The sequence below is a fragment of the Triplophysa dalaica genome, chromosome 8, assembly GCF_015846415.1.
Source record: "Triplophysa dalaica isolate WHDGS20190420 chromosome 8, ASM1584641v1, whole genome shotgun sequence".
In the NCBI taxonomy this organism is placed as follows: domain Eukaryota; kingdom Metazoa; phylum Chordata; class Actinopteri; order Cypriniformes; family Nemacheilidae; genus Triplophysa; species Triplophysa dalaica.
The window spans coordinates 4593904-4615431 of NC_079549.1; the positions used below are offsets into that span (position 1 = coordinate 4593904).

The 21528-nt window shown below is 41.8% G+C and overlaps 1 protein-coding gene across 1 annotated transcript; it reads left to right on the forward strand.

Annotated features, from left to right (window-relative positions):
• The first annotated feature begins 545 nt into the window (after window positions 1-545).
• On the forward strand, window positions 546-16582 carry irs2b (insulin receptor substrate 2b). The gene is made up of 2 exons (XM_056754353.1): window positions 546-6037; window positions 14335-16582. Exons 1-2 carry the CDS (start codon window positions 2812-2814, stop codon window positions 14337-14339), a joined length of 3231 nt encoding a protein of 1076 aa, XP_056610331.1. The 5' UTR covers window positions 546-2811; the 3' UTR covers window positions 14340-16582.
• The last annotated feature ends 4946 nt before the right edge of the window (window positions 16583-21528 follow it).

A 21528-nucleotide genomic window follows, 5' to 3' on the forward strand; every position in this document is an offset into this window, starting at 1 on the left:
ATTCCCGTAAAATCCGTATATCGTTGGCACAATTGAACTGGCCACTGAATAAAGGGCATCTGTTCAGCTGAGCCAACAAAAACTCAGTTTGCCCTCAACAACTGAAGGAGGACTTCAATCCCTGCAAGACAATTTAAGGACTGTACAAGCAAAAGAATAAATAAGAAATAACAAACAAAGTTGCAATTTAAAGGGATAGTTCACCCCAAAATGAAAATCATCATTTTCTCATCCTCAGGTTTTTCCGAATAGTCTTTCTTCTGCTAAACACAAAGGAGGATATATGTAAAAATGTGAGTAACCAAACAGATCTCAACCCCTATTTACTGCCATAGTAGGGAAATTAAGAATGGGAGTCAATGGGGGATGAGATCTGTTTGGTTCCTGACATTCTTCCAAATATCTTCATTTATGTTTAGCAGAACAAAGAAATTTATACAGATTTGGAACAACCTGAGGATGAGTTATTGATGACAGAATTTTCCATTTTGGGTTAACTGTCCCTTTAAAATTTGATTTAATTGTCATATAAAGTTGTTACATTTAACATGTCATGTTACTTTTATTCACATAGCACTTATTTTACTCCAAAGCAGCTTTACGACAGGGACAAATATGCAACTTACAGTAGATGGTAATAAAACAGAAAATCAGTCGTTAGATTTTATCAGTTTCAGGGTGCACACCATCTTTAAATTTCAAGTCTTAAATGGGAAGCTTTGAGCATTTATATTGGATATAAAGTAACATTGTAGGCTAAAATTTACTGCGAATCATGATAACACTTGTGTAATTTTTTAAAAGTGTTTCAGAGCCCATTTTGACATTTCAGAGTTTATGCGTAATGCATTTATCAGTACATTTCACTCCAACAGACCTGACTAATGCATTCCTCAGGCTCTGCTGAAAAATAAACAAATACAATTGAGTAATTCTATGTATTGGTTTTCTATTTTTAGAGTTTTGGCGTAATGCATCTATCGGTAATTTTTTCTCCAACCGACCTGACTAATGTATTCCACGTGTTCTGCTGAATTTTTTTTAGGAATTCTACGTATTGTTTTTCTATTTTATTTATCTCAAACGAAAGAGACATATTTTCCCAGGAGGCACGCGCATTATTGGAAACTCACATGCACTCAGTACATTTCAGTTCATGTGAGAGGAGTGAGCATCTCCATGTACGTACATAGCCAGTCAGTGACGTATACTGAATCCTCAGCAGAGCTGCATCGCGTCATCACTGGTACCCACCACTTCAATAGTATTGCTGCCTTGCCATTTCTTCATATACCTACATATTTTCACAGACACCCTTCTGGCTTTAAATGGTCCGTTTATAATAAAAAGCGAATGACATCTTCTCTGGTCCACTTATTACCACGCTCCATTATAATAAACGAAGCATCTTGGTTTTGTCCTGAGTTTGCAGAAGGCAGCTGCGTTTATTATAATGAGAGGGGATTCGCCCAGTGTAAATGGGATGATGTACTGTACATGACTGTGAATGCGTACTGTACGCAAAAGGCAATGACCGTAAAGAATCTTCTATTAGGAAGTAAACACAAGTCAAACAGGCGAACATATAGCCGGGAACGCTAGAGGCAGTCGCGTAACACCAGACAAATTGAGACTCGATAAATATAGAGCACCGGTTGAATTACATAACAACGAACTTTAGGATATACGATTTGCCTTGAGCCAAATGCGTCAATTGTATTTAGATGAAAAATAAGTCGTGTGCGTAAAAAAGAATAAAGGAATGGGAAAATTACGCGACGCTCGTTATATAAAATATATGATGCGTCAGTGCAGTTTTTCCTGAAATGACGTTTATACGGAGATATTCGGGCTGTGCTGATCACTGGATATAAAGTTTACAAAATAATACTAGGCAGATTAAAATCATGTTATTCCACAAGCCTAGGTAAAATGCAGGGGATTTGTTGTTCCACAAATATAGCATTTCCTTTAAAAACAAGCTACAGTGCGTTTCCGCATATAAATACGATGCAAATATAATATGCAAATATAATTTCACGTGTAAAACGGGGTAGTATAGGAAGTTACAAACCATCTCTCTACAGAAATGCAACATTACAATCATACGATTAGGCGCCTTTCTCGGAAGTCTTACTTGTAAACGATAATGATTAAAACCAACATAAAAGGGCGAATAAGGAAAAGATGTAGAAAAAAACTTGCGACTAGTCAGTACTTACTGGTTGTTTTTAAACAGCCCATTTGTTCCCGGCTGTTTAAACCAGTGCAACCTACCATAACATAAGATTTACCTTTACATTTTCACATTCGAGTAATATATAAAAATGGAAAATGTAATGGTTATATCCAACCTGCGAGCTCAGTACGTTATGTTCCTGTGACAATTCTCAGACATCTCGGGTCGTCGCATCGAGGGCGGAGCGCCACGTTCGTGAGAGATGAATTTGATTGGTGCTCTCTACTGTCAAACAGACCTTTCCACCAATGAGCCCAATGAGCTCCTCAAACAGTCGTCACGCCTTCCCCACGAAGGTTGCGCCGCCCATATCTATGTGTGTGTGCGCTTATTTTCTTTCTATTTTTTGTAACCAAAGCTGGATGTGTAGGACGTCACATGTTGTTTTTCCTCTTCACTCCAGTCACTTAGCGATATGTGTTATTTACTGTTAAACTGCTCATCGCAGCGAACGCGCAGCCCGCGCCGGGCACAGAAGAGAGCTTGACTGGATTTTCCCTGCGCTTCAGAGACAAACTGACTGACAGCACAAGTTAAAGAAAAGTGAGAGTTCTTCTTCACAGCATACGAGAATGGCGAGTCCGCCGCCGACGGGAGGACAGCTGCTTTCAAATATGATCGTGAAGAATAACAACCACGTCAAGAAACGAGGATATCTGAGGAAACAGAAGCACGGACACAAGCGCTTTTTCGTGCTGAGGGAGTCGAGCGAGGGCTCTCCTGCCCGGTTGGAGTACTACGAGAGCGAGAAGAAATGGAAAAACAAGTCGGCTGCTAAACGGGTTATACCTTTGGACTCCTGCCTGAACATCAACAAGCGAGCCGATGCCAAAAACAAACACCTGATCGCCCTTTATACCAAGGACGAGTATTTTGCCGTGGCTGCCGAAAACGAGCAGGAGCAGGAGGACTGGTACGAGGTCTTAACGGATTTAATGAACGAGGGGAAAGTGAGCGACGGCTCCGCGTCTAATTCGGCGTCGTCTCTCGTCGGGTTTGACGAGGCGAATTACGGCGTGATAACGCCGGTCTCCGCCACCTACAAGGAGGTTTGGCAAGTCAATCTGAAATCGAAAGGACTTGGACAGAGCAGGAATTTAACGGGCGTTTATAGGCTGTGTTTATCCAGCCGGACCATCAGCTTCGTGAAACTTAACACGGAGGTGGCATCGGTTGTTTTACAGCTGATGAACATACGGCGATGCGGACACTCTGACAGCTTTTTCTTCATCGAGGTGGGCCGATCCGCGTCGATAGGACCCGGCGAGCTGTGGATGCAGGCGGATGACTCCGTTGTGGCGCAAAACATTCACGAAACCATTTTGGAGGCGATGAAAGCGATGAAGGAGATGTCAGAGTTCCGCCCGCGCAGCAAGAGCCAGTCCTCGGGTACCAACCCTATCTCCGTGCCCACCAGGCGGCACTTTAACAATCTTCCGCCGAGTCAGACGGGGCTGCAACGCCGATCGCGCACTGATAGCATGGCAGCGACGTCGCCCGTGACGAAACTCACGTCCTGCAGAATACGCACTGCGAGCGAGGGTGATGGAACTATGACGCGGCCCATGTCAGTGACGGGCAGCCCCATAAGCACAGGCGTAAACAGGACGCATTTAAGCCGCTCCAACACAGTGACAGTTCGCCCGTGCAGAACATTTGAGACCTCATCCCTGCAGCATAGTAAATCCATGTGCATGCCTGTGTCTCGCTCCCCTCCCTTTGCTATCAGCCCTGCCAGCCTGTCTTGCAGCAGTGGCTGTACAACGGAAAGCACTCCTCGCCCCTCCAGCTGCACTGCATCCATTTCGGGGTCGCCTATCGACGCTGGTTTTATCTCTTGCGATGAATGTGGCTCCAGCCCCGGAGATATGCGGCACTTTGCGATGGCAAACCGAAGCAACACACCTGAGTCCCTCACTGGCACGCCCCCCTCTCAGGAGGGCAATGACCTGTTCGGATACATGATCATGGAGAGGCCGAACTCCGTTGGGCGGCGAGGCGCACGAGCGGCGGCAGAGGAGAGCTTAGGAGATCTGGAAAAAGTCTACAGGAAGAGGACGCACTCTCTCACCATGCCTTACCAGAAGAGGGTGCCATCACAAGTGTCCTCAGCTTCACTGGATGAGTACACTCTCATGAGAGCCACTTACACAACTGGAGGCCATTCAGGGCGCTGCTCACACACTGCATCCCCAAAGGTCACATACCCTGAGGATTATGGTGACATTCAAATCGGATCGTTATTGAAAAGTTCCAGCAGTAATCTGGGCGACGATGGCTACATGCCTATGACACCAGGTGTGGCTCCCCAGGGGGGAAAGGCTGACAACTATATGCCCATGAGCCCTATGTGCGTTTCCGCTCCAAAACAGATTATCAACCCGAGGACACACCCCCTTACTATAGCTAATGGTTACAGAACCAATTCCCCCAGCAGCTGTTCTCTAGATGACAGCGGCTACATGAGGATGTTGTGTAGCTCAAAGTTTTCAGTTGATAGCTCTGATGGGAAAATGACTAATGGCGAGTACCTCAACATGTCTCCTGTAGATTGTGGCTCTGTCACACCACCAGACTGCTATCTTAGCCCTGTGGGTGTAGAGCCCTCTCCTTGTCTGAGACAGCTTCACTCGTTTAACTCTCTGCCACGCTGTCATAAGCCCCAGCAGAAGGATACGGAAAGCGATCAGTATGTTGTCATGAATCCACAGAATAACAGGATAATAGAAGAGACAGTAACCACAGCATCTTCCCCTGTACCATCTCCTCTAAGACAAGGCCGGACCGACAGCCTTATTCACAGGCATAGAATAAGCCGACCCACTCGCCTCTCACTAGATACACTACGGACATTACCCAGCATGAATGAGCACCCCCTTCCCACTGAGCCAAAAAGCCCTGGTGAGTACATAAACATAGACTTTGGACCTATTGCTGAAAGCTGCTCGCCACCCTCCAGCGCTTCCTCAGAAAGCCCAGCTTCATCCCTCGGGTCCTCCGGCAGTCAGCGGCAGTCCCCGCTTTCTGATTACATGAACATTAAAGTAAGTTCACAGTCACTCAGATCTGGAAATGCGGCCCCATCTGACGCTTTGGAGACCCTGCCAGAACTGACATCCTGCCCTGCCCACCCTGAGGAAGAGGAGGAAGGAAAGAGGTACCACCTGACGGTACAGGTGGCATCAGTAGGCCTAGCTGGCAAACCTAAAGACGATTACACCGAGATGACGTTCGCCGTGCCCGCTTCGCCTCCACAGCCTGTCTCTCAGCCCTCAGAAGGTGGGCAAACCACCAGCCCATCCTCCTTTGTGCAGAGGCTGACTTTGGACGAGAGTGGTGTGGGAGTGCCCGCTGTAGATTCATTTCTGCTGCGCCGTACCACTCTGGCTTTGGTGGATCCAGACCGGGGTGCCAAAGTGATCCGTGCGGACCCCCAGGGACGCAGACGGCACAGTTCTGAAACGTTCTCGTCTACCACAACAGTTACACCTGTTTTTCCCGCCTTCGTGCACGAGACCAGGCGGCACGGTTCTGCCTCTGTGGAAAACGTGTCCGTCTCTGTGAGGGACGGTGAAGGATCGGATGAAGAGTATAACAGTCCGATGTGCAGAGAGACGTCGGCTGGCTTTCAGAATGGACTAAACTACATTGCCTTAAACTTGATGGATGGGGGACTTGCCAGCTGTGATTCTCTTGTGAGGTTCAAAACTGCCAGCTGCTGTAAGGAGGGCATCAATGGGATACATGCCAGTCCTTATGCCAGCCTTGGGTTCAAGGATACGGCAACGACAGTTAAAGGTAAACATGGTTTTTCCAATTTATGTAACACCTAGTAATGCTACCTTTTCACATTGTGTACGCTTTAATGTAATAGCTAAAGTGGCCAATGCATTTTAGTTTATGATAGCGTTATTTTTCATAACTGGGATTGTTGATAAGAAAGCAGTCAAATTCTAATCAATTCAACTTTTATTAAAACATTGTTACAGTATATTTTGGTCATCTGTATAGCTTTATCAACAAAAATGGTTCAAAGGATCTGGGTAAATTTACTACATCATGATATGGCAAAACACACAGTGTATATATTTATTTTTTATGCAGAAATAACAACGTGCACCAGATTAATGTTCCATATGATTGATTCTCCACTTATGTGTGAGAGTTAATTGAGCAAGTTGGTGTGTCAGAATGATGTAAAAGCCTCTTTGAAAGCTGTGGCGCAGTATTTATTTTTAGAGGCTGATCTCTTCATCCGAGTCCGCAGGATTGTTTTGGGATGAAAACAGTGCAGCTCTGCCTAAGGGTTTATTTATCCACAACGATAAATTTATGTTAAAATGTTTACAGTCGTGTAAGAGTAACTCTGCAAAGTGGGGTTTAAAAGGATGTATATGTGTCTGAGAAAGATAGTATGTCAATAAGAATTCAATAGAGAGGGAAATAAACATTTTCATTATACATCGACTCGGTTTGCAAACGTGACACAATTGAAACGTTCTGTACAAGAGCTTCACAGCAGCCCCGAAAAACAAGTGAGTCAGTTGTTTATCAGTTGTCAGGTAGATGGTTGAGGACTGGAATGCAGAGCATGTGCAAAGGTTGTTCAGGGAGGTTGTTTTTCCAACCAGACACGTTTCTTTTAAGGAACTGCACACTCTTTTTTTTCAGCACCACGTGAAAAACAGAGATGTTTGTGTGGCTCAGAGATAACATGTGCTGATAGACACAGATCTACACATGCATGGAATTTATGCTCAGATTTGAGTTGTAAGATATGAGTTTTTTTTTTTGAGCATTATTAAATTCTGTGGAGGGGAGCATTTATATATACTTTGGTTCAAAAGTTTAGGATCTTAAAAAGTTACAAATATTATTTCACATTTTAGAATAATAGTACTATTAAAAACTCATCAAAGCTATGGATTAACACAAGTTTACTTTTAAGTATTATCTCGTCAGTAAAAAATGATGAGAACGATTTTATTGAAGTGACCCCCCATTTTTGACTGGTTGTGCATTAGGAGTACCCCACACTTTAGTGAGATGGTTTATGTCGTGGCAGAAAGTCAAGTTGAAGGATCTAATCCAAGAAAAAGGCATTTGCATTTGAAGGATAGGGGGTCATTCAAAAGTCTTTGGTGAATGATACTTTACGAAGAGTCTAGAAACATAAGCCTCTCAAAACAACACACCGAAGAGAGCAAATACAAAACCATCAAAAGCCGCGCCTGAGCGCGTCTGTGTGCGAGTAGCTAAAAAAGCAGGTGTTTCTGCCATTCTGTTTACCTCCGCAAAGTGGACAGAGGAAAAAGACATAGCCGCAGGCAACGGAAGCTCTGGAACAGTGGGAGGAGACCACAAAAAAACCTCACACAAACATTGACAAGCATTTGCCAGCGCTCGCCCATGCAGCCCTGTGATTGGTCACAACTAACATTCCAGAAAAACAAAAGATGAGCCACAGAGACAGAACACAGAGCTCTTATTTGTGTGGAACAGCCCGATAGGATCTTGGGTCTGTACGGGGCAGATCAGCTAGGTATATTTAGCCGAGATGAGAGTATTGATAAGCTGTGCTTTTACTACGCTGCCATCTTTACTGCAGCGTCACATTCCACTCGTTCCCTCCACCCTCACTTTGACACGCACATTTGCCCAGAATGTTTGTGAATGGAATCACGTTTTTTCAATACAAATGGCCAAAATTCCGTAACAGCCGCAGGAGACATAAGACAAATCAGACGCACTTTTATTCAATTACACAATCTATACAGATCAGCAATGTGTCCGGGATGTTTGACTCATTCAGCAGGTTTATGATAGAGTTTCATCATGTTTATGGATTTATTGGTTTGTGTCACGCTTCCTCATATTTATTTCTGTGTTTTCGCATCGGTGTCCTCAACGAGTCATCGAACATGCACACAAACACAGGCAATGTGTTGAAAATCAGATTGGTCACCTATGACCTTGCCTTGAGGGCTGTAGCCTATCCAGTGCTATGTTTGAGGAGTTCCTTGTGGCCTTTCCAGACCTCACCAAATGAATGTCCCCTTTCATATTATGACTAGAGAAGAGAGTAAACACTGTCTTATTAAAAATTTACAATTCGGACATCCAGAGAACTCATTTCAAGTCTGCGTAGGGCTTCCAGAGATGCCTTCCCCTTGAGAATTGTGCTCGAGTGTGTATGTGTGTGAGGGGCCGGGCCGGCAGATGGTGGGGGCCAGGGTCATGCACCTGCCATTCCAAGCAGTGCACAGTGGTTATCGGGCCCATCAGAGGCCCTGACAATACACTAATGATTACTGACCATCTGCTACCCCACACAAGACCACAGACAGAGACAGACAGACAGGCGCAGGGACCGATATAGAGAGATACAGTCGGATAGCAAGTGAAAGCAGTTGGTAGAAGCTTGAACTAAAAGTGCAATTTCGCTTTTGTCACTGACAAACATAGTCATGCCCCTACCCACTTTGATTTAATTGAAAAGTACGCCATTGAAAGAGAGAATGTGTCCATTCATTTGTCTTTTGTATTCTTTCTTTTATTTCTGAAAAACATTCTGACTGCCATCCCTCGCCACAACACACAAACACACACCTATCCCTGTTCCTTGAATCTATCATCGGTCTATCATCACACCACTCTCGCTCCTGTCTCTCTTTCTTCCATCATAAATCCTTTGCTAATATTTTCTCTCCATAATTATGTTCATATTTGAGAAATTACCTTCGCCCTCTCTCCGTCTATGACCGTCACCAATCATCGGGCCGACTCCACCTTCCCAGCCTCTCTCCTCCCCACCCCCTCCCTGTCCTTCTTCACCTTTCAGTCTTGTTGTTGTTGTTGACTTTGTAAGTACCTGCTATTGTTGCAGATTTGATAGTGCTAAACTAGTCCAAGATGTTCTGTTGGGGGCTCTTGCTGGTCCCCATTTTTAGCAGCGCAGATAAGGCGGATTACACATTGCCACAGATTAGACATTGTTGAGCAGCTTTGTTGGGTGTCCAAGCAAGTGGCATATACACGCAAGCACACAAAGCTGTCAAAAACATGTCCAGGTCAAAATAAGCCTTTTGTGGGATTAGTTTGTATTGTGACATTTTCAAGTAAGCCTATTCACATTGTTATTTACATTAAATGTATATTTATGCATTTTAGCAGTTGAGCTATACATTATGGTTTTGTAATAAATAGATAAAAATACCTACATTTTATGTAAATTTTATTATATGATAAATAAATGGGTCAAAGACGAAAAAGGGTTTAAGCAACAAAACAATATTTTTTTAATTTAATTGCATAATTGCAAATGCTAATTAGTTTAATTTTCCTTTTTTTTTATTTGCCCCATCCCAGGTTTTGCCCAATTGTCAATTAGAATTTTTTACTAATTTAAAGCACATTAATATGTAATATGTTCCCTTATTCTTTTATATATTGTAATATGTACAATTCAGAATAAGCATTTGAAATTGTACATAAATATTGTGTTACATTGAAAGACAATGTAACAATTATTTCAACCAAATGTTGACATTTTATTCTCCAAAAACTTAGTTGAAAACATAAAGTAAACATTTACTTACATTTAATGTGCTTTCTATGGACATACAATCACTTTTGTAAAATGTTTTGATGGGCATGAATTTGGCCCATATATACCGTATGCATATTTGATATAACCATACTGTATTAATTAATCCAGGTAGATAATGGTAATGGAAATTTGCATTATTGTCACATCAAAATAATTTCAAAGGTTGCATGATAAATAGGACACATTTTTGCTAAGGATTGTACTGTAGATCAAATGTTCACCTTGACCCTCTAGAAAACTATGTACCCACAAGAAAACAAAAGACCAATGTCCTTGTTGTAAACCTCTCAGGGAAAACGACACCTGAGACATAAATAGGCACATGTACAATTCATCACTCTCTATTTAACATGTTGTAAAGAAAAAAATGGGATAGTGCTGAACCATAAAAACATCATTGCAGATCTGCATGGGACGCTCTTTAAGAGCACGTGCCGTGTGTGGGAATAATTACATGTCATGTGACATGATTCTGAATGAATGCTTCTTTTCTCTCCTGACTAGCTAAGTGATCTCGGTGTGTGTATGTGTGTGTGGCGGCGCAAACATAACGTGTAGTGATGCTCTACTGTCATGAAATGAATTTAAATGGCTCCTTGGGCTTTACTGTTGGCTTCTGTTAGCTGTACAGCTGCTTTTGGGGTTTGTTTAAAACCGATCAGTTGAGCTTACTGACTCACTTGAAGAATCTTATTCCTGGACTGGCAGTTGTTTTCATGTGACCGCTACGCTTTGTTGGCTCTGTTGCCTTTTTAGTGTTATGAGATAATACCGTGACATTTACACATGGAGATCATCTAACTGTTCGTACAGTATATCATTCAGCCCAGAGATCCGCTATACTTATGATGTAATGGTAATGATGTTGACTTCTTCAGTCTTAGTCGCTGGTAATACTGTAAAGTTACAGTTTGTTAATTATATCTGTCGTCGATTTTCACCATTTATGAGTTATTGTTTGTTTTTTAATAGATTGTTTGGGTTTAAATGCGTTTTGAAGCAATGATATGAGGTGTTGAGTGTGGAAGTGGTTGATGTAGTTCAACAAAACAAGGAGTGACAATGTTTACTTATTGGAATAACAATAGTTGCATTCTGACTGACATCATTGTTAGTTACTATGGGGTGTTTTCCGTATGCAGTTATATCGTCATATAGAATGTAATCTTTACTGTCTGGTGGTTGCTTTCAAGCACACAAAGAATGATTATTATTTTATTTACATGGAAGACTTTCACTCACTTTGTTGTTTCAAAACGATGTTTGTAAAGCTGGCACAGGTAAATACATTAGTAGCACTAGCAGACATTTACAGTATGGCCAGTTTATCGTCTCCAGTAGCTTGCGTGTGTGAAAACAGTTGCAGGTTTCATGTGTGTGGGAACGCAAGATAGTTCCCGGCCCTGATGCAAGGGGGCTAAATTTAACCTGTGTGAAATAAATAAAAAATGACTTGCAGGACAAGTGTGTGGAGGCTGGGCATTTGTAGGAGGGGGCAGTGGGTTCACGGGCTGTTCCAGCAGTATCCAGATTACAGTTGCTTTAAATACCTGTCAGCGCCGATTCGTCACGTGGACGCTCAGCCATAGAAACACAGTTTTAGGATTGCAAATGTGTTTCGGAAGTGATATGTTGCATCTGACTACACAATCGTGACGAAAAGAGAGAAAGAGGGTGATAGAACGGGAGAGGAAATTCAGGGTCAGACAGTTCAGCCTGACCCCAAACTTGTGATTGAATTAACATCAATATCTTTTTTGTTTTCTACTTAATCTCAGCAGTGCAGAAAACAGATGAGCTATACGAAGGATAAATTCTAATGTGATTGTCCCATGACCTTATTGGTCTTTTCCCTCGTCGTTCATGCTGTATTTTCTGCCCATCCGGATCGTAACGGGACGTCCATGGAATTACTGGGCTTCCTCTTGCTTAATTAGCTCTGTGAAATTCAAGCTGCCTTGCTGACCTCCCCACACACGCTCACATGACTCGGGCTTCATGGCATTAGTGTGAATGTGAGAACCAGTGAGAAAAAAAGAAGGAGCGCCAGCTCTCTGTTTTGAATCTATTAATATACCTGACCCAAGCAGACATTCAGTGTCTGGGTACGAGTGGTCAAAGTCAAGTTCACATTGAGCTTTATGCCGCCTGGCCGTGTCAAATGTTATCCTGATGTCTCTATTTCAATATTGTGACATTGAAGAAAGAAGAAATGTTGCTAAAGCTCTCAGCGGTGTAGGTGTACTGTAGTCTGGTAGGTCAAGTCATTTTATGCGATTGCCTAATGGTCACTTTAATTCAGCAATGCATTGGACCTTCCCAATTGGGCAAAACACTTTTTCGGCGTGACTGAACGGTATGAATAAAGAGCATTTAAAGTGTTTAAGTAAACCAGCCTGTGATTTCATGTGAAAACCGGCACAGCTTAAGAACTTTGCCCCAATGTTGTCACAATATCGCACCGTCTTAAATGGATACTTAAACAAAGAAACAAAATGTTCCCATGTTTTACTCACTCTCAAGGCATCCTAACCGAATCTGACTTTCTTCTTGAAGAATAACACATTCAGAGTTATAATAGAATGCACACTTTCTTTTCCAAGCGGAATAATGGGAGTGAATTTTTTAAGCTCCAAAAACTGCATCCATCTATCAAAAAACTGCTCTCCGTGGTCTTAACAAACAAACGGGGAATCGATGCGTTTCTTTAAGAGAAATATCCATATTGACAACGCTATTAACGAAAATGTCTAACTTCAGTTATCCCTAAGTGAACCAGAGGCTTGTTTTGCCGGCAAATAACAGTGACGGTACTCCCGCACAGAGGAAACGGTGTCCTACTGGAACGAAACGAAAAGCGACGCCAGAACTTGGCCGGAAAAACAAGCCTCTGGTTCAAATTGTGTTTCTTGGCTGAAGTATCCCTTTCAGTGTTTTGGGACACAGAATTGTACATTATTTTATGAAGCAATTCCCTGCATTTTTTTTGTGCTAACCCCTACTGTGACCATTTGTGGTATACATGGTTTTATTGTTGTCGTTGGTGGTATTATGAATTTGGCTTTGGGGTTTCTTACCATCAGAAAGCAGCATAAACATGTTATAATGTGTTTTTCCAAAGTCTGTAAAGTTGATAGGACAACAGGAAAGTACCCTCTCTCTCTCTCTCTCTCTCTCTCCATCTTTACTAGTTGGCTGTGAGCAAACAGACCTGTCAGCATTTAACTGGAAGAGTAATACCTCGTAATGCCACACAAAGGGAGGTATCAAAGAGCAGGAAAAGATGAGGCACTTTACGACCATGAAAACGCTTGACCTCTCTCTGGCCCCTCCTCCCCGACTTCACCCAGCTCTCTGTGTGAAAATGCAACACTTCTGACATTCATCTGTGTCGGAGTGGATGTTGTGATATCGGGCTCCCATACGGAAGTGTTCAGAATGTGCGCGGGCAGCCCAGATAATGGGAGCGATTATAGCGTGCTGTATAGCCAATGGCCGTGAATCAAGGGTTTGTTAAGTGTGCGAGAGGGAGTCTCGCTCTGTGAAAACATCTCTTGTTCTAGGCGGGTAAAAAGCGAGAGGAGATCGGTGGGGGGCGGGACTTGTGTGTGACCGGGAAGGAAAGGCCCGCGAGGGGTTTGTGTTAGCAGTGACGTCCGCCCGGTGTGAGGCCTTCATGCAAATGTAACCTCACAAACAAGTACAAGGGGTGAGAGGTCAGGATAGCGATCTAGCCTCTAAACAGTTCCCAGATACTAAATACCTAAAAAACTCAAACTTAAATAACTTTGTTTTCTCTATGAAAAAATACATTGTAATACATTTTGTGGCTTTAATGTGGAAATTACAGAATTTTTCTTTTAGCACTTTGCGGTACATATAACACATTTAATATGTACATTTAATATTAAACAACACATTTTAAATGAATATTAATAACCATCTGAGCCCATGTTACACGTGTCTGCATGTGTGAGAGATGGAACGTATGACATACTCAAACACTGTTTCCGTCAGCTGCATAGTGCTAAATGCCAGCAAGTGTTTTCCTGCGTCTCTCTGAGCACCTGTCACTTCTGTTGCTCGTACTGAAAGAGCTTGCATTCCTTACTTGGTAAAGGAGAGGAGGACAGACAGAACGAGAAAGAGAGAGCGAATGGGAGAGAGAAAGAGCGTGTAACCTCTTATGACCCTTTCAGACCTATCTTATTCCAGTATAAATCACACGTTACGTATACTCATGGAAAAACACACCGGTCCATGTAACCACGGGAGATTTTCCAGACAAGGCACGGAGGAGTACGATAACATTTCCGAAAAACGCCGAAACATGTGTGAATGCCCATTTATGGCCGTTTGAATCGTAGCTCTGATTTCGAGGGAACATTTTGTTTTATTGGTTTGTGCTGCTTTTGTCTGTCTGGATATTTTAAGAGATCAAAATGAACGTGTTTTCCAATTCTCTCTTGTCTTTTGTTTGTTTCAGACTAAACAGAGCCAGTCTCTTCAAGTCCTTCACGACCAGAGCCAGGGATGAGAGGAGGTGTTTGTGTAGACAGATGGACCACGTTGCTGCTGCTTCAGCCCTCTGCTGATCTTTGACCCCCCCCAACCCATACGAATGGTCGTCGTCACAGCAACATGGACACTTGACCCCAGTGCGAGGCGTGACGGTGACTCACAGACAGAGAGGCGGGACTTCCTGTCCATCTGTAACTCACTACAATCGCTTCCCTCTGGATCCAGACATTGTGTCATGGACTTTTTCACCGGTTTTGTAAAGAGCTCTGGACTTTGAGTGTCCCTCAATGTCAAAACCTGTGAAACCAACCTGGAGAGAAACATCTGATCCCCACACACACTCACACACTCTTACACCCGTCGCACATGTCACTTATTTAATTGCGTGCATATTCGTGTGATGGTGTGCATGTGTGTGCGCATGGGTGGATGCAACACTGCACAAAGGTGGCATTTCAGACATTTATTCAACAATTCGAAATAACCAGTCACTTGAAAACCCTACCTCAGAATGAGCCAGGTTGAGACTTACAAAATATATATATTGAGAAACTAATTTATTTTTGCAAGTGAATGTTTTCGTAAACACCAATCCAAAGCCTTATTGACTGTACTGTCATACAGTGTTTCCTGGAGGACATGCGTTACGGACCTGCGTTCACTCAGACAAGAGTTTCAAAGATTAACTGTTTGCCATGGTAACTGAATGTCTTGTACTGCAGAGGAAGAAGGCGTTCGCCTGCCACATTCCGTGGCTTCCGCTGCAATCAAAGATCTCGTATATTATGACTTATTATTCTATTCCACACAGATATTTAATACATTTTAATATAATAATGATATTTATGGACCGGATGGGCGGCACGCCCAGCACATACTGTATGCAAAGCAGGCTTTCAGAGTAGAGGGTTGGATCGAAGCCACACGTGATTTATGGTACACATGCTATACAAATGATGTCGTGAGCCTCAGGTTAGAGCGAGGAGCACCTCACTGAGCCTAGGCAAGCTAGCACACTTTAACCCTCCTTCTTTGACCCCGACAACCCAAAGCCTCTGTCGAACTGCCCTCTCACGCCACTCTGTAGACACCGCCTTCCCTTTGCCTTACACCCGCACCCGTCGGCTTGGCATTTAATTTAGCGTCCACGATCGACCAAACGGCGACGAATGAGAGCGGTAGGTTTCAGATGCATCACAGAAGGCTTGACACCAATACTGCTGCTCCCTACCATCAGACAGGGGTAGACCAGAACCAATGCTTTGTCTTGCACTTACAAGCTCCCTAGATTGTAACACAAGACACTTTGAATGTAGAGTATTCTGGAGTTCTCCGCAAAGAGACGTATGGACAAAATATCACTTAAACATCCACAGACAAACTGATGTTAAGACAGATTCAGATTCACACATGCAAGTGCAACATGGTACAAAAACACACGACCGGACTTAAGTTTATGAAAATCATTTGCCTAGAAATCTGTAAATAATGTATAAAGAGATTGCAACTGATGTTTTTAAGTTAAAGATGATAACTTATGTCGTTTTTATGTATATATCTATATATACTGTATGTGTTTGAAAGAATTCTCCCCCAAACTAAAGCACTAATGAAGGTACTTGCCAAATGCCAAACTTTGGCCTGGCGATTTTCTTTTATAATTCTTCAGTACGTTTGTAAGAGTATGTACACTGTACAATAAATGCCACTTCAATGATATTTGATAATGCTATGGTATAAAAACGAAAAACATGATAAAATGAATTCATTGAATTACACTTGATATTACAAAAGTAAATCTTGGTACATTGGTACACAAACGGCATATGCAATATTTACATTTTATAAGATTAGTTTACAGAAAGGAACCAAATGTATAAATACTGTGTTAATATATTTAAAACCTTTTTCGCGGTACACATTTTTTCTGCCAACTTTGAATGGAAAAGTGTTTTTTCTTTTTCGTTTTTTTGCTATTGAATCCTGACAGTAATTTCAGCAGTGTTTTTGAGCGAATGCTGTTTCTCAGTATGGAAAGGTTGAATATTTCAATGCTCGGTTGAGTTTTTCTTGTGTCTTCCATTGTATATACTTCATATTTTTTTGCATTGTGATGCTACTTAGAAGTGATAATTTAAACTTAGTGTAATTGCTTTACAAACTGTATTGATTCTGAATAGCCACATGCAATAAAAAGTTACGTTATTTAAGAACACCCGTTTCGCTGCTTGCATTTTTTCGTAATTAAACATGACAGTTCTTGTTTGGCATCTTCCTGAGAACAACCAGATTCAGCCAGACAGCAGATGTCTTTATTCATCCAATCATCTGAGCAACATCCCAGAAATGTTACACACATAAACACTCATGTTCAGATTCATATGCCTCCTTACCTTTACATTTACATTTACGCATATGCCAGATGCTTTTATCCAAATCAACTTTAGATCAATATACAGCATAGTTTTATTGGCATGTGTGTTCTCTGGGAGTTAAACATATGACCTCATGTTGCTAACACAATGCTGTTCAAACAGGAATATTAAAAGTGATGTTGGAACCTCAAGGAGGTTGTTTGGTTAATTGAACGCCAACTTAATAAAACCAATTTGTGGGTCAATGTTTCTTGCTTTATGACAGACCGATTTATGGCCTGACCCAGAATGCATAACTGACTAAAGGGATTATGATTTTCACGCCCTGAGCAATAATGAAGAATTATTAATTCTCAAACCCCTGCTAATTAAAATAGGAATTAAGTCTAGGGAAAGAAGAAATTGCACAGTCTGCTCTGTGCCAAAAGGGGGGGTAAAAATCCAAACAGACCTGGGATTCTTACCCCCCTCCTGACTACTGTTATGCGTCCGTCGCCTCAGCAGATGCAAGGGATCACACTGACACGGCCGGCTTTCTGGGTCAATAGTCATTCATATGTATGGTCAACACGTCCTGACTGATTAGACAGATTTATGTATGACCATGTCAGCTTTCAAGAAGTACAGTCTGGCCTCCTCATAACTCATTAAAAGACATGTCCACTCATGCAAATGCTAGCGGTTTCCCACAAGCGTATGAGTCAGTATGCGAGGACCAGAATCAAGAAATGAATTTACTGGGAACTGTCAACCACGCCTCAAGTAGGCGAGTCAGACTTGTTTGGCAGAGATAAAAAACAAATGTGTGTGTATGTGTGTGTGAGATGAGGAAGGGGCTAAGAGCCGCAAGTGAGACCACAGAGAGAGAGAGTCCCTTAGTGACACAGCTTTCCTCAACGTGATGACAGTCACATCATCCATCACAGCTCTAGACTGCTACAAACAGCTCATTTGGGCCACTAATTAAGCACACTAATTGATCTTATTAAATAATAAAAGGTAATGGATGTATGAAAGCGCTCCGTAGACAGTGGAATGGATGCTTAGGCTTGTTGACAAGGGATTTGCTGTAAATACTGCGGTCCTGTCACAACAGATATTTGCCGTAGGGGATGATCAGTTCCTGGTGACTTGGAAAAAATATCAACCCACTGTATTTCATATAAGAGCACAGAGCTCATATAAGCCTAATATCAACACTTTAATATTTTAGTATATATATTGAATTACATATTGAGTATATATTTTTTAATAGTTTCACATTTAGCTGTTAAAAAATGACACCCGTTTAAAGCAATAAATCTCAATCTTTTTGACCGCGAGGCAAGTTTGTTTATATTTTATTAAGTTCATTCAGATTACTTTACATAGAAATTATTTAGAAATAGAGGGGGGACAAAAAGATGTGAATAAATTATGAAAAATTTGAATAAGGTTTTCTAAAACATTATTATCATTATTCAAATATGTTATTTAAAATCACAAGATAATTAAGAATGTAAAATAGCAACAAATAGGGGATCACTGACTGCAACCATATTTGTAGACCCTCCCACTCAAAATTTCTGCCCATCATATGAAATATGCAGTATAAATAAACATGACATCTTCTACAATTATACCTGACCTTAGAGCCTTAATAAGAAAACATTTCTATCTATTAGCGCATTAGAGTACAGTGCTAATCCAAGGTCAGTAGTTTACACGTTATATGTTTATAATTTATATTATTTAGAAATGTCCCCTTACACTGCTGTATTGTGTTTTTCTGCCGAGCAGCTTTAATGATGACTCCTAGTGTCTCTTTTATCATTAAACTAATCATGTTAAGTGTATTCAAAGTGCTACATATTAATTAGACATTATTTGGTTAGACATAATCCCTGATCGACAATAAATACTACATACTTAAGTGAACAGAAGAACCAATAATGCTGAAGGACTAAGAAAATTATACTGGAAAAGTATAATATATGGTTTTAAGAGGCACATTACTATTTACATAAGATTGTTTTCAGACTGTTTGGGTTACGAATACAGCTGTGTATAAATGTGCTATGAAACGTGCATGTGGCCCATCATGCTTTGCCACCAGCCCTTCTGCTCATCAAACAGCCTTCATCACCATGGAGATGAACACACGATTATGCATCCACTAGACTATCATTACCAGACAGGACCTAAATGTTCTTAGCAGTGGGTTTGGTGAGCAGGTGGGCTTCCATTGCTCTCAGACTGGGGAACAAGATAGGAATGTATTTGTGTTTCCAAATTTGGTTTCATTTTAGCGCTCAACGAACGAACAGGTTACAGGATTCTCTCTGCATGCGCAAGTTGGAGCCTAAATTTGTTGCATATCAAATGCTTCGGTCATACCAAACGCAGGACATACTGTAAAATACACTGTAGACCTTTTTTTGAAACCCAATTATTTCTCCCCTGCAGGCTTTAGAAAGAAAGCCTTAAGAAAAGAAAACGTTTGGATTAATCCACTCAGCCCAAAAAAGATGTATGTCAGGCTGCACGTGCAGAAACAAGCACCTCATAAAAAGCTCAACACGTGCCTATACTGTACACGCTGCAGGAACCGGCCTGATATTTTAATGTTTTCAAGGCCCATCAGCAATACATAAGAGTTCACTATTTAAACTGGTTAGTTCTGGCTCATTTCAAAGTTATTTTCCAGAACCTGCGGGTTAAGATAAGAAAGATACATTGAAATGGCGGCCCCTCTCAGAACTACAACTTCTGAGAAAACATCATTTTCCGAAACCATTTCTACTCTTCACAGAAAAGCATGTTTAGCGTTTCTGACTAAAGACAGCAGTGTGATACTGTTATTGTAGCTTATTACACGGCTCGTTGGAAAGCTTGATTCTGATTGGACAGTGGCAACATTTGCGAGTTCGTTATTCCCAGATAACAACATCTCTAAACTAATAACACACGGTAATCCGGAAGCAGCAAATGATTTCTAAATACGTCTTTTCATAACATATATGACATTATTATATTTACAAGTGGTTAAACCAAATTGCCTGTTTGTGACATTTGAACGTAGTTTCTTATCTTAAAACCAAAAATAAACATATTTTCCTCATGGAAGGTCTGAATTCGGTAAAAATTTATAAAATGTTTCAAATTCACTTTTCATGTCCAGTTTTTTTCTAATGTGCCGTGTAGCCGTGAAATAAGTGGGATAATGTACAAGCAGCAGGCAGTTATCGTGAAATAAACACCTTTAGTGCGATACTGGAATGCTGTTGCGGCTGGTTTAAGCTGGTCATGTGCTGGTCTTTGGCTGGTTTAAACTGGTCAAACCAGTATCAAAACATACCTAACCCAGCATAGGCTGTTTTTTTCAACAGACTGATCACACTGTTTGGGCTTATTTATGCGATAAAGACTGGCTACCTATAAATTATCCCTTACTTAGCGATTGCTTAGCGAACTTCCCATTAGATTTTGGACATTTGTTCTGCACCCTTTATACTACGGACATGAAAGATGCCCATTGTGCGGCTCAATGAGAAAATGAGTGCTTCATAATATTATCGAAGCCTGGGGTTGAGCATTTTTGACACTGGGTGCAAAAAAATGCACCTTTTGAGATTCCATTCAGATTCGTACATCCTATATCATATATCAAAAAATAAAGGGGCAGTTTACACCACTCGAATCCAGTTTCACTTATTGTTCTCTGAGGTAAATGCACATAAAGGTCAAACTGTAACAGTGTGTGCGCTGAGGGTGTACTGAACCGAAAGAGAGATGGGTCTAAAAGGCGCCAAGTATTTCTCAGCTGATTCATGTTGTTTCCATGTAGCAAAGGACTTTCGGGATTGCTTAAGAGCTGGAATATTGTTTTTTCCTTCTCTTCCTGCTTTTCTCTCTCTCTGCTGCTATGCAGTGCAGATCTGACCTGCAGAGACTCGCCAGATGAACTATCAGAGACTCCTGTCTGGCAAACAGATCAAGGGACTCTTGAACATCAGACAGCTTAATATAGTGTCTATGGCAGAAAACATGGAATGAACAAAGACACCAAACAGCATGAGACATACAAAGAGCTCATGAGACATAAAAACAGACTCAAACACCTGAGCGTACCTGGGATGACTCACTATCAGCTTGGCCAGGATTCAGGAGGTGAGCTCATGCCCCCTCACTGCCCCTCCCCTTCTCCCGGTCTTTTTCCTCTAATGCTTTGGTTGTTTTTCCCAGTACTCTCAGCAGCAGCGGTTAGGGGCGTGGCGTAGCCGTTACCCGCCCACAGCTCACCTGCTTCAACATACAAACGTGATTTCATGTGTCCGCGGGGGCACCCGACAGAGAATTGTCACAGTTTATATTAGGGAATCATGGGAACACAGGTGAGAACGTTACCTCACAAGAGGAAAGTTCAAAGGAGGCCAGACCCACAGAAAACGACAAAGCTGAAACCACTAAAACCAACATCAAATGTCGAGGATATAAACGAACAAAGGCATTGAAACGTATCAAGTGTAGTTAGACATCTGAGATTAATCAGGCTGATAAAGGAGTGTCCGTGAAACCCAAATTCGCATTCAATTCGGCTTCAATTTCAATAACGTCGTGAGTTTCTCACACATTCTTGGGAGCCGGGGCTCATTAGAGTGTCACAAACATGTTGACTGTCAAAGAGCTTACAGGAAAGTCTTTGAGAAAATATGTGGGAATTAGCCAATTCTCGCTCACAAACTCTCTCTTGTTACTTGCTCAGACAAGTCTGTGGAATGCAGTGCTTCTGCAAATGCTTCCAT